Source organism: Lynx canadensis, chromosome B2, assembly GCF_007474595.2.
Source record: "Lynx canadensis isolate LIC74 chromosome B2, mLynCan4.pri.v2, whole genome shotgun sequence".
Classification (NCBI taxonomy): domain Eukaryota; kingdom Metazoa; phylum Chordata; class Mammalia; order Carnivora; family Felidae; genus Lynx; species Lynx canadensis.
In genome coordinates this window covers 12,641,827-12,655,976 of record NC_044307.1, presented here as the reverse complement: position 1 = coordinate 12,655,976, position 14,150 = coordinate 12,641,827, and the positions used below count along the sequence as shown (strand labels likewise).

Sequence of the window (14,150 nt, the reverse complement as noted above, 5' to 3'; positions counted from 1 at the left end):
CTCGGGGTCAACTGGACACCGGTGTAGGGATTAAGGAGGAGTAGCAAGGAGCAGAGTGCCGAGAAGGTCACTTTTTCCAAGGCTGCTGATTGAAGACTTTCCTTTTCCAGACGCTCCGGTGGCCAGCAGTGAGGCTGTGCGTTTTGCATGGGAGGCATGCATTCATCTGAGATGCTGGTGTGGCCGGCTCGGCATTTGTAGCAAATGTGGGACTGGGGTCAGAGGGTGTGGCACGGAGCTACCTGAGTGCCTTGGGGGCTGTGTCAAGTGCTAAAGCTGGGAGTAATTACAGCTGGGTTCTTACGGGGGGAGGAAACAACCGATTAGAAAGAAAAGCTTCCTTTTTCTTCCAGAGCTTCCGAGGGCAAGACCGTGGAAGTGCCTTACAAAGGGGATGTAGAAAACACTATTCTGGATATTCTTGGGGGACTGAGGTCCACGTGCACTTACGTGGGGGCCGCCAAACTCAAGGAGCTCAGCAGGAGGGCGACGTTCATCCGGGTGACGCAACAGCACAACACGGTGTTCAGCTAACCTTGAGGATGCGGTGACTTCTGGCTCACGGGAGCTTCCACGCACACCTGCTCTCCCACCTCCTCCTGTGACATCAGAGATTCTGGTTGCTCCTGAATGTTGGACTCCTGCCTCCCCCTCCCCCACCTGCCGTCCGGAGGCTTTGGGGCTCCCCTAGTGCCTTCCGGGGCCCCGGAAGCAGGGCGCTGACCGGGTCTGTGGTCAGAGCCCAGCTGCCTGGAACTCATAACCTCATTGTTCAAATCAACTCCCCTTTTCCTTCCTTCCTTCCTTCCTTCCTTCCTTCCTTCCTTCCTTCCTTTTTTAAAGAAAAATGGTTTCACTTTAATATAATGCAATTATCTTAAGACTTGGAGTGCTGGAGTTTGCCTTTGCAGGAAGCAGGTTGTCAAGGGAGCTGGGGGTTCTCTACCTACTTCCCATGCTTGGCTCTTAGCAGTCACAGAGGGGAGGTGAAGGGAGGGGAGGGGAGGGGAGGGGATGGGAGGGGAGGGCGGCCAGGCCTGTCAGGGTAACCCTCCAACCCCCCTCTGCTTTTGGTTGCTGGAAAAGAACCGAAAGCACCCGACCGGAACTTGGAGACTTGGCTTCGTGCAGATACTCATGAGGCATGGTGGCATGTTTTCACCACCTGCGTTACACGTGCCTTCTGGGAACAGGTATCTGTCACCATAAGGTCGATGCTGCTTTGAGGACACTGTCCCTGTCCCGGTTTTTCATTGAGTTTTGTTTCCCTTCATCTCCTCCCTCCTCCATCTCGACCTGTCAGGCTGGCCTCTCTCTTAGATCGGAAGTTATTTTGGAGCTCCGTGGGATGTTTGGTGGAAAGGTCACCCACCAAAACCTGGGCAAGTGGAATCCCGCTGAAAGACTGCAAACAGCTTGACCTGAGGCTTCCCGAAAGTCATTGACTTCAATTAGGAGTGAGAATTATTCCCTTCTCTGGGCCATCGATATTCTCAAGAAAGGTATTCTTGTAAAGTGGTCAGTTCACTGGTGACAATGCTATTTTCTGGGAGAAAGGACCCGGGCCTTGGAGGAGTGTCCCACTATGGCACTTCGTGAAACCGTGAACGTGGATTTGTTAACAGTGGCCACTTCTTTTGAGGCATTGCTTGAGGATTAAGACTGGAAAGTACATGCAGACCAGGATGTTTCACTTTCTTTTCTTTTAAACAAGGTTTAGAGAAGCAGACGCGAGAGTGCATTTTCCTTTAAAAAATTAAGTGACTCTCCTGGAATAGAGAAGGATCACACAGTGCTACCGTGGTAAGGACCCCGATGTCCACGGTGACGGACACCATACAAAGAATCCATCGAAACCATAATGTTCCAGGAAACTATCCATCCGTTTGTAGTTTTCTAAGAACGCATTTATGGGTTCAGCACCTTCAAGGCTGTTGTAAACTTTTCGCCCCTGACTCCATTAGGAATAGTTATTGTGCTTGTGGAAACGTGAATTGGCTACACGTTTGAGACGAGGAGGGTCCGGAGGCTGTTTCAACATAGAGCAAGATGTGGGGTTTTGCTGGAGGCACCCCATGTTTTCCGTTTGCTTGTCTGAGGTTTGAGTCCCACACTGTTCCTGTGGAAGATGGTTTCTACTCAAGCTAGTGAGTTTAAGAGATTCTCTGTTCCAATAAGGGAGAGAAGTAAAAGAAGGGAGATCTTAAAGAAATCCATGCAAGATGTACTAGCGGTAGTAAGGGAACTTTCTGGGCACCCCTTGCTTAGCCTGGACTCACCACTGTCCCCCTCTTACATCCGGCTGCGGTGCTACACGCAGAGGGGTCTGGGACAGGGATGCCCATCAACCCAGTAGGGGCTGTGGTCTTTGCAGAGGCCTGTGCCTGCCTTATCCATCTTGTGTAAAGATTTTGTACCCTCTCTGCTCTTGGTTTCCACCTGCTGGAGGCAGGTCCCTTGCTGAGCTAGTGTTGACGGAAGCGAATCACCCGGAAGCAGAGATTTTGCGAAAAGCTCCTCGAAGGCCCCGTCGTGCTTTGCCTTCGTACGTGCATCTCTGCCTCCAGTAGCGCTGGGCCCCGGGGGGCCCCGATGGGGTATCAGGTGCGGCGCTGGGTGCCCGAGTGCTCAACCGCCGCCCCCAGGCCCTCCGGTGCAGGAGTGGGTGCCGGAAGGTGTCCGCGAGTGAGACGCCGTTCACCAGGGGCCGTTCCTGCTATGCATCTGGTGGTTTCGAGGCCCGTCCCATTGCCGCACGTGACACCGCTTTTCCCCTCGTGTGAACATTTGAGCCAAGTCTGTAGCCACTGGGCCCCAACCTCTCAGAACCGTAAGCATCGAGTATTACATCAGCGGGGAAGGCGGTGATTCAGGCTGCTTTCCCCAGACTTGCCCGTAGCACGTGGCACGTCCGTCCAGACCGCCCTGGAGGGAGGGGCAGGACCCCCTCGTGGGCTGCAAGGTCCCCCGGATCCCCACCCCCTTGCCCCGGTGCCGTGCATACTCTTTTCAGCGCTAATGCTCACAGCTCATCGGGGCCTCAATGCCAAGTCCCCAGAGGAGAGTCTTGGCGAGCTCCCCGCCCCCAAACATCTAACCAGGAAGACAGCAAGAGGAAAGGGGTCACACGCTCCTCCCTGGGCTCAGTGAGAACCCTGAATTTAGCACTGAGAACTCCCTTCCGTCTCTGCAGAAGGATTTGATAGCCACACGTGCAGATGGGGGGTGCCGCCGCCGCCGCCGCCGCCGGCATGGGTCCCCGGGGAATTAGTTTCTGGGGTAACTAAGCCGCATCTCCCTGAGAGCGGACACAGGGGAAACCTACCGAGCAGCGCTCTTGAGACAAATGGGGCCTCCTTTTCCGCATGCCAGGAGGTCCCCCTGGCTTGCTGAGTTTTTTTTAACAGGCATGAGCTAAAGGAAATTCGAAGGAACTTTCCACCTTGGGACCACTAACCAGTGTGTAGCAAGGCCACTGGAGTCCCGTGAAGCTGCCAAATGCTGTCTAGAAACAAAGATCTCTTGTAAACAGCATTGTTCAGCTAGGAGGAAATAAACGTGAACTGAATAAGCCCAAAGCGGGTGTTGAAACGTGCCTTTTATCTCAGGCTCTCATCTCCTGCATGGCCAAGCCTTCCTCCCCACCTCCCCGAAAAGCATTCCTAGGAAAGGCAATGCCTTGCATCCACTCCCCACTGCAATGGGACCGGCGATCACAGCGGGGCTAATTCTGGCGAGGGGGCGGGGGGGGGGGGTTACCATTCTTTTCTCAACCTTTGTCTTGAAACACCTGACAGAGGCAAGGACACACATTTGCAATTGGCACTGTTATTTTTATTAGTACGAGTATACTGAAACAATAAACTTGTACTGGTATACAGACAATTTGTTTAAAACAATTTTGTTCAAATTTTGAATCAAACATTGTTTTCTTATAATAATGAAATAATTTCTACCTAGAAAACCTGCAAGCACCATCAAAGAAAGGGACCATAAAATTCAATAAACAGACTCGAGTGTATCCTACAAATAGACACACCACGATTAGAAAATAGAATATGAATTCTTCCATTTTTTTTTTAATATTTGTTTTAAAAAAGCTAGTGCAAGTACAATATTTTACACTGGAATTACAGAGAGTATGCACGCATATGGAAAAAAGTTCTGTCACAATAAAAGCTCTTAACTATGTATGCACTTAAAAGTTTTCTTTTCAGTAAGGTGCAAAACATTCCTTCCCTAGTTCTCCTCTGTACTGGCCGTGTCAGTCTGATATTGCCCCAAAGTTCTGGTGTCTCTTTTCCCTTGGCCGGTGGGAGGCATACGATTGGAAGTTTGGTGGGTAATGATCTGATAGTAAAACAGACAGTGATATGAATCTCAGAGATGGCTCTGGGGCCAGGGCCCCACTGGCCAGAAGTTAGGACTGTCTTAAACCCAGGCCACCACGAATACTGGCAGGGCTCTCCCGAGACCTCCATTCACTTGACCCTAAATGGGTTTACAGGTGAACACCGAGCCGGAAGAAACCACCCCAAAAGGGCAGTATTCGCGGGACCGAATGTATAGGTGTCAAACTAAATGTTCACGGACTGAACAGTTGACCCCATTCCTGGACCAGATAATAAGAGCAGTGGTTCCTGGAAGAACCAGAGGAAACGTACACGCCCAGCTTCTTGATAAGGGCCGTGTAAAGACACAGCTCTAAGCCAGCGTCAGTCACGTCAGACTTGATATTCCCGGAGGACGGTATATTAGCCCGGCAAGGAATGCTGTAAGCAGCACTTCCAACGCAAACCTTCAGACTGGCCATGGAAAAGGAGACCGGCTCGTTGGCCATCCAGACAGCAAACAAACAAAACTAAAGGGGAAGAAAACTTGGGTGAAGTCTTCGATTATCTGCAGTGGAAGACTCGAGTCCTTTCGGATAAGAAAAGTGACGGAAATTCTTAGAGACTGTTGCTGTGTCCGTTCTACCTATTGGCCAAATGCACTTAATCTTAATACAGCTGAACCATTTGTACGCAAGTCACGAAAGACGTGAAAAACTGAAGCCGCTGTTCCCTCCCGCCATCGTACAGGTGAATGTCAGCTACCAGAAACGTTGCATTGAATGGTAAGGGAGGGGCTGAGATTCTGAATTTAAGAACTGTAGGTGGGTTTGTTCAGTGTCCCCACAGCTGTCCAGTTTCTGCTGGCTGCTTTGTGTCTGGGACAGAATAGGACTCTTCTGAGAAGTTGTTCCGTGTTTTACTGGGTATTTTGGCCTCAAGATTAAAGAAAAAACCCCAAAATTAAAGTAAAATGAAGCATTGCAATTGAAATTCTTGTTTATACCCCCCATTTAAATGAGGTGCGGGGGGGGTGGCGGAGAAAGAAGGCTGAACTTTTCTTTTTTTTTCGGTTTTTTTTTTTTTTTTTTTTTCCTCATAATGAGTTCTGTTTTACTGGTAGCTAGGATCCCTTGTTACAAACACTTCTTGTTCAGGATTATATTCTTTGGGTTTATTGAAACAGGAAGTGCTGACAATGTGAAACAAGATCTCTGAAGAAAAAGGAGTTGCAATGGCTTGAGAGATTAAACCAAGAAAGGAGCTCAGAGAAGTACTTTCAGCACAGGAATGAACAGTATTCTCAAATTTCAGAATACAGAGTTGCCCTCCCTCTGAAGAGGGCTCTATGTAACAAAAACATAAAGGAAGCGTAGGTATAGTTTAAGAGCCTTTTACCTAGTAATTCTTCCAGGCCATAACCATACAAGTCTGATAATTTTAGACATGACAAATTTCTATATACAAAAAAAAAAAAACAAAAATAAAAAAAAAACCAACATGTAACTTTCAACCTTTATGCTTTTTTTCTGTTTTTACAAACAAGGTATGAAACTCATTGTTTCAACAGATCCATGTCTTTCGAACACTGAATGAATCATTTCGACATTCATTTTTCTTTTGTGCAATTTTTGAAAACATTACCTGTACTCCTCAAAGTGAGTGCTTCAAAATTTTTTCTTCTTCAGCTTCTCAAATTAGGTGTACATTTAAAAAAAGAGAGAGAGAGAGAGAAAGAAAGAAAAAATTCCCACAAGGTATAGTGCTACAAGAAAAGATCCTATCCGTAAGGTAACGTATTTGAAGCGAGGTCATCTATGTAAAAGAAATCTCAGCTCCGGAGTGGAGGTGTGCAAATTCTTTGGAGTTTCCCTATCAACAGAAACACAACACTGTCCGTGGAAAAGAGAGGAAACCAACCCAACACAATAGCATAGGCATGTGCTTTATAAAAAAGTATATTTTCTGTATAGTTATTACTTGATGTGTTCCTAAATTCTCTATTTCAGAAAATCTGGGTTAAAAACACAAAGGTGGAAGCAAAGGCCCCCACTCCACTTTAAAAAATAAAAAGTGTAATTTCCTTTCCTTTTATATCACCGCTGAAGGCGCCGGATTGGGCCACGAGACTGCGGGCCCTTCTTCCACCTGGAATCATCATGGGTGACTAGGAAATAGAAATGCAAAGGGTTCTGGGAGAGAACAGACCAGTTTGTTGAGCTGCGTGCGGTTCACGAAACAGTAGCCATGACAACCAACACGGCTCACAAAGCCTGGCCTCCTGTCCAAGAACTCTGCTGTTTCTCCCACATCTGAAATACATGGCATTAGTGTCTTCAAAAGCATTTTGAGATTTTTTTTTTCCTCTATGAAAGAAATAGGTTTCCTTAGTAGTCACAGATGTTAAAGGGTATTGTCAATTGTTTCCTTAAAAAACAGACAAAAAAAAAATTCCAAAGCTACAACAACAAAAATAAATTTTGGCAACACATTTCAGTAAAGATCAAACTATGTGCAAAGAGTAAATTGTATGATTACTAGGAGCTACTGTTCATCTTGAACATGCAGCATTATATTGCAATCTATGCAGTATCTAAGGAGTAATCCACAAGATGCAGGAAATCCAAACATTCCTTGAAATTGTACAAGCCTCCTCCACAGCAAAGTGCTGCTTCTGGACACGTCAGTGTACCACACACACACCAGCCCCGTCCCTGAGTAAGAGGTGAGAAAGGTTCCGCAGAGTTCCTTGTAGGGGAAAAGGGGGTGCTGCCACTTCCTGGTGGGGGGAAAACCCAACACACTCACCTAACAGAAAACATAGCGGGTCACAATTCAGACTTAGAAATGGGATCCACAGCAACGAAAAAAAAAAAATCCAATCCTCCCACACCCAACTGGGTTGAGTTGGGCAAAACAAAACAAAACAAAAAATTGACCAACATGGAAAATGATTCTGAAAGTCCAAACAAAAATGCAATTTGGATTTCCACTTTAAAAGGTTTGAGGTAAGTGGCATCCATCTTTGTATCTCCCCCCGCCCCCGCAATGTGGCCCAAACAAACTGAAATAATTCTTACGTTAAACATTCTAAGGAACAGTCCTTTAATGTATTTAGAAATCCCTAGAAAGAGAGGTTCTTGATTGTTGGTTTCTTTTTTTTTTTTTTTTTTTTTTTTTCGCCCTGACTGATTTCTTGGTGATTGTGTTCCACTGTAAACGCAAAAGGCCTGCTGTTATTAGTTTAGAAATGGAAAACAGGAAAGAAAGAACGGAAGATGGTTGTCAGTAGATATTGCCAAGCGGACATAGTACAGAGGCACATGGCTGGTCCTTGTGAGCTGCACGGCACTGAAGAATTTCTATGCTTCTCATTGTCATGTTTGCTACACAGGAGCTGGCCAATGTCTGCCAACAAGAGGAGGTTCCCTGTCCTTGGGATGTTCTTCCTATTTGAAGGGAAAGCTGCCACTAAGGAGTGGTGACCATTGTTCAAAGGGGCCCCTCCATGGCCACTGGCTGCATGTTCAGAGCGCATACACACATATCGGGCCACACTTCCCACCCGTGCTCTGAGGCACAGCTCAAAGTCTCCAGGACACAGACCCGAGGAGGGACCCACCTGCTCTGGAAAACACCTTGGAGAATGGGTGGATCTTGGTTCTCTTTGCTCCACGGTGTGCCTCAGAAATGAATCTATCTGCTTCCTCCCCACACTGCACATTCACTATTCTTCATGGTGACAGAAGGACTCAAGCTGGTCCCCTAGCCTTCCTTTATTGACTCTTTCTGCAACAGGGTGACATACATATGGGGCTCCTGAAAGCTCCCCTCCCCAGCACTCAGCATCCGTGGTGGGGAGCTCACGGCGGGAGCTGCTCTCCTTCCCGGTTCCTTCCCTCCAGCCCTTCTCTGGCCAGAATGGGGAAGACGGGCTGGATGGGGAATGAGCTTTAACTAGAGCACACTGGTCAGACCTGTTGGCACGGGAAGTGTTGCACACACTAAAAAAGCAAGAGCGTGAAATGGGATGATGTTTAGAAAGAACCAATTATTTAAGAATTCCTATACCTGAAATAGAAGCACAAAAATTACGATGGTGTTCCTATTGCTCCGAACCGTGTATGTTTTCCCATTTTTAGTGTTGGTGTTGAGGATCCAGTTAGCACAATACTGGAAGTTGAGTCGAAAGGCGGTGATGTGTGTTTCTGCGTCCGCGTGAGTTTCTGTGAATAGTGGTATTGAGGAGGACGAAGTGTGCATGGCAGCCCCATATTCCTCTTACCATTAAAGGTTACAAAACAAAAAGAAAAACAAAACCTAAAATCGCAAGTGCCCTGAGCAGAATATATGGAAGATTAAGCAAGGTCTCTGAGCAGAAACTTTAAAAACAAAAACAAAAACAAAAACCAGCTCTAAACAAGCAGTATGACCGCAAGAATGGGCTCGCCCAGCTCTCTGCTAGCATGCTGAGAGGATAATGAAATCCAAAGAAAGTTCTAGCTATTCTAAACCTATGCAAATGTTTTTGGTACACCCCAGAAAATGGTTTATAAATATCATTAAGTTCTTGTAAGAGCTAAATGTAATGAGATACTAGATAGCCAAAATGTGGGTTGATATTAGAAATTATTTTTTTAATTTGTAAAATGGAAGGAGTACTACTTTCAGCAGTAAAAGAAAAATCTGATGAAGTATTTGTTCAGATAAGTTGCAGCCACTCCAAGTGAGAATATTTAAAAATTTCTCGTTACTTATAAAACCTTATTATTGTAATTTTTTTAAAGCACTTTAAGACACACGCCCAAAACCCACAAACAATATTTCAGGTCTCTGGGGATGAAAGGCTTAAACTGTGAAATACCCTTTCTGGGTTTGTACCAAACATTGAATCTCGATTTGATTTCAGATGGAAAAAAAAAAAAGTCATTCTGAAAATAACATTAATAACAACAATAAAGTAATTTAAAAAAACTTGCTCACATATATAAATGTCTTTATGGAAAACTCTCTCAATGAGTCTGAAGAAAATTCTCAGAGTTGTCCTGCTAAGACCTGTTTTTTTTTGTTTGTTTTTGTTTTTTTGTTTTTTTTTGTTTTTTTTTGTTTTTTTTTTTTTTTGTGACAGATGTAGAAAGACCAAAATGAATTCTGAAAGGAACATAACCTTATAAAATGGCCTAGAGTTTAGGCAGGTTAGAAAGTAATTTTGCTACATTTATTTATGCTCGTTCAGTCCCTCAAACCTTTCCCACAATGTTATTGGATAAAAACTGCAGGAATATCACACAAATTATAAACTCAAGATGTGCAAATCGCAAGGTTTTTTAAAAGTTCATCTTACAAAGAAAAACACTGGACAAAAATGAGTATTCTTTTTTCCATCCCTTTTCTCTCAGTTTCTCTGCCAGCTCTGCATATATGCCTTTACTTTCTCAAACATCAAAGTGAAAAGTACATCCTGTCAGGCTGTACTTGGGGGTCATTCATTGTCACATACTAGTTCATAATTCACATTCATCCCTTTAAACCACATTGAAACTTCCAATATCTTGCTCGTGAGAAACTCTGCAGACCTGAAATGTAGTTACAGTGTTGAAAAAAAAAAAAAAAAGAAAGCAACTTATATATTTTTTTTGTTTTGTTTTGTTTTTTCTTCCCAAAGAGTTTAAAGGGAGATACAGTACTTGTTGAATGATAGACCAAGATGCTTGGTAATAAAGTGTGAACAGCATTTTAAGTGCTTAGAGATAGTAATATATATATGTTCATCTTCAAAATCTAATTCCTCACGTCACACTGGAATCTGAAAAAAAGTGGCACCCGTGGCACCCGAGTTGTCCATAGTCATGAACTATAAACAGTACTAGAGTTAAAAGACCAGATTTTGCAAACCCAATGAGGAGCGCTTCCGCGGCTCTCGGCAGGGCGGTTTGAGCGAAGTCAATGTGATAACCTGATTGGTTTTCCTAACACTGCACAGAATCCAGAGTGGGCGGTCCGCTCCCCCGCAGCGCCCCGCCCCCGCCCCCCGCCGCGCGGAGCGCCAAGCTGCGCTGCCCACCGTGACACCCGGGCGACATCACTGCACTTGGTAAAGCAGAAACGAAATCCCACGTGTGGCAGTTGCTCTAAAAAAATATCAGTGCAGTCAGGCCCCATAGGGGGAAATATATCTCTATAGGATTAAAAGTTGCTTTTATTGTAAAATATGTTGGAGGGAAAAAAAAAAAAAAAAGGTCCTTTTACACGGTTGGCTTTCCGTCTGCTGTCGGACGCCTCTCTAGCAGGCCCTGCACCCGGGTTCCTGATGTTTGCTTTGCACGTGAGGCCCTCGCCAGGACCCTGCCCTGCTGGCGGGACCTCCAGGCCCGTGCCAGAGAGAGGGAGGCAGAGGGAGGCAGACACCCTCCACCCCCGCCTTGCACCCGCGCCCCCCAAGTGCACGCCCACACGCCCCCTTCCTCCCCTCCCCGGCAGCTCCCTGCCCGCAGAACCTGCACAGGAAACCGGCGGAAGTCAGCGCCCGGGCCGCGGCTTCCCCGCAGCTGGAAAAGGCAGGTGCTCGGAAGCCACGTTCCTTTCTCCCAGGACGCCCGGAGCCTGCGCGGGCCCTGCCCTTCCCCCCTCCCCCCCACCTGCCGCTGTCACTCCTGGAAAAGCATGTGCCCCGGTCTCCTGCTGCAACACCAGCTGTAACTCTAATGACAAGGTTATAACAGAAACCTAAAGAGGGTAACATGTAAATACTGTGTTATTTAGCCTACAGTACAGTAATCTGGATACAAATGAGAAGGGAGAGCCGAATTTCCTTTCCCCACGCTGCCTCTACTTGCCTACGTTAGACCGGCCTTCGATGCAAATCTTAACCTCCTGAGGGATTAGAGAAGGTTTAGGAAGAGTCAAAGGTGGCTCGTCTTCCGACTTCTCCAGTTTGCGGGTCTCGGGCGCCGACCACCTCCTCTTCCTGGTTGCCGTGGGCTTGCTGGGTTCGATTTTGGTGAGCAGGGACGCTGCAGGCAATGCTATTTTTTCTGGAAACTTGAGTTCGCCGTTCTCGGACAGCATCGGGGCGCTTCCCTGGTTGATGCCGTTCTCCTGCTCCGTGTACCTGTGTCTGCTGCCCGCCAGGCTGTCCGTCTTTGAATGCTTCAGCAGGACGCTGGCCGGATCCACGGGCGGGCCCTTTTTAACAGAGCCGTTCTTCAGGTTCTTGAGGGTCAGTGAGATGCAGACATCCCCAACAGAGAGTTTGGAACACGGCAGATCAAAGAGCTGGCTGGTTCTCTCTGGACAGCAGGATGACCATCCCTGTCCAAACACAAAAAAAGGGTACTCTACCAAAACCTCCACGCTGACCTGCGGAGACAGTGAGAGACAGAGAGCAAAGAAGAAGGAAACAAATGAAGACATTTTAGTCTTGTTTTATTTCTTACACGCCCACGTGCCTAAGCCAAAGGGGGGCGGGGGAGGGGATAAGACTGTTCCACGATCCTCATCCGCCAACACACGCAAATGAGGCCCTTAATTTTTTGCTGTACCTGTATTTACCATATATAGGTGCTGGGTAGAAGCCAGTAAAAAAAAAAAAAAAAAAAGTCCATTTAGTGTTCACAGTATCATTTTACTGAGTATCAGCTCTATAGCTGGCCTCCCTTAAAACAAATGGATCGGCCCCCGAGGGCAATGGAACAGGTGCTCAGTGTTCAGCCCTGGAGCACAAGATACAGTCTTGCACTTTCTCCGCTCACTGGGCAAATGCCACTCTCACGTATGACAGAGCTGATTAGGAATCAGAATGAGGCTGTATGTAAGGTCCACCAGGCAGCACTTACCTGTTTATATCACTGTATCCCTGGCCCCTAAAAGGAGACCTGGTGTATGGCTGAAGCTTAATAAATATTTATCGGATAAATGAGCCGTGTACTCAAAACCCGGGGAGAGCAGAGCCGGTGAAGGCTGGAGGAAACAGGCAGGGCTTCCCCGTTTTCCCGGGACCCCGAAGGCTGGGCAGCATTTCGAGAGGATTGAGGGGTGGGCAGTGTTGGGGAGAGGGTAAACTGGGCAGAGAGAGCAAATATCTTGGCCCGTCCAAGGTCAAGCTCCAGGTACTCAAATCGGGCTGTGCATTGGTTTGAAAACCACTCCCCAAAATGGGGGGCGCTCACTATCCTCCCAAAAGCTGCTGTTTCCTCTGCCACCATGTGCTATGCATGCACTATGCTAAGTAAAGAAGCTGAAAAAGTCCTGGTCCCAGAGTAGTTCACAATCAAGCAGGCAGAAGAGGTCCCCGAACGTAGTAACTGCCAATCAATGTGGCGAGTGGGGTGATAATACTTTACTACAATATTAAGCTGTTGGAGGGCAGAGAAAAGGCACAGACTGGTTTGAAGAAGAGGTGATTGAGGAAGTCGAATACACTGTGCTGAGTTTTAAAAAATAATCAGGGTGGAGTACAGGTGTGGATGCAAGGAGAAGACATTCCTGGAAGTGGAGATACATGAACAAAAGGCAAGGAGACAGTGGGTGTAGGGGTTTGCAAACTGTCCAGTGAAGGTCTTACTGTTGCCATTAAGTAAGGCTGAAATGCACTTGAGGTTCTAAAGGTTTAATTTTCCTAGAAATTTATTTTCTTCAACTTTATGCTACACAAAAAAGAAAAAAAAAACAATGAAGTCGTTTTAAAGAGGCAATTTTCAGTGGCTTTTCTAGAAGTAGCAGAATAGGTAATTCGGACCAATCTTCTTTCTCGCTGAGGACAACCAAATACTCTGAACAAAACCCAAGTAAACAAAAACTAAGGGCAAAATGTAAAAAAACTATTTCTTATGGCACTAGACAGAAAATAAGGTAGTGAAAAATCACCGGGGAAGGTTCAGGAAAAGGGTGACAGTCTAGAGATTTAAACCTGGTGTTTAGGGCTATTTTCCTCCAAGGGCATTTGCACATTCCAAACTGGAATAGTTTCAAAACCAAGTGGTCTGGACTTTTGGTAATCTCAAGAGCACGGTGGGGGTGGGGAGGAGAAGGGAATGAAATTCAGGGTACCCTTCAGGTATATCAAGGGGAGGATGCTCTCTGGTGAGCTCCACTCTTTTGGGCTGTGACTCCAAAGTGCTCTACACTCTAGAAGTGAGGTGAGCCAGAAGCAGACAGGCCTTCTCAAAGTCTGAAGCTCAGATTTTAATCATCCTAGCCCCTAAAATCAGGGTAAGGTCTGAATTGTTTCCAAGTAAAAATAATTATTTGCAATTATTTCCAAATAAAAGGCATTCAATTAAAAAAGAGGGATGAGGTCCACGAATAGACCAGAAGACGTGAATAAAAAACCAGTAGAAACAACAGATAATAGAAACAGACCCTCGGGGGCTTCTGATGTAGGATCATCAGATACGCAGACATTAAAATGACCTAGACTCAGGTCGTGATCTCACCATTTGTGAGTTTGAGCTCTGCATCGGGCTCTGCGCTGACAGTGGGGGCTGCTTAGGATTCTGTCTCCTTCTCTCTGCCCCTCCCTCCTCAAAAATAAATAAGCATTTTTTAAAAAGACTTAAAAAAGGGGGGTTCCTGGGTGGCTCAGTCGGCATCATGATCTCACAGGTTTGTGAGATGAGTCCTGCATCTGGTTCTGCACTGACAGCGTGAAGCCTGACTGGGATTCTCTCTCTCCCTCTCTCTCTCTGCTCCTCCCCTGCTCATGGACACACACTCTCTCTCTCTCTCAAAAATCAACTTCAAAAAATATTTAAAAAAATAACCTATGCTTATAGTATTTAAGGAGATTAAAGACAAGCTTGAGGATTTTGGTAGAGATCT

General features: G+C 46.3%; 2 protein-coding genes across 11 annotated transcripts in view; one reads left to right on the top strand and one right to left on the bottom strand.

Annotated features, from left to right (window-relative positions):
- GMPR (guanosine monophosphate reductase) overlaps positions 1–5,248 on the top strand; it is a 48,414-nt gene extending 43,166 nt beyond the window's left edge. For all 3 annotated transcript variants that reach the window (XM_030314802.1, XM_030314801.1, XM_030314803.1), the window contains one exon: positions 354–5,248. In XM_030314802.1, coding sequence (XP_030170662.1) covers positions 354–534 — 181 coding nt within the window. In that variant the 3' untranslated portion in view covers positions 535–5,248. The remainder of the gene's footprint in view (positions 1–353) is intronic.
- Positions 5,249–5,424: 176 nt separating this feature from the next.
- Positions 5,425–14,150, bottom strand: part of ATXN1 (ataxin 1) — a 396,156-nt gene continuing 387,430 nt past the window's right edge. For all 8 annotated transcript variants that reach the window (XM_030314798.1, XM_030314795.1, XM_030314794.1 and 5 more), the window contains one exon: positions 5,425–11,690. In XM_030314798.1, coding sequence (XP_030170658.1) covers positions 11,160–11,690 — 531 coding nt within the window. In that variant the 3' untranslated portion in view covers positions 5,425–11,159. The remainder of the gene's footprint in view (positions 11,691–14,150) is intronic.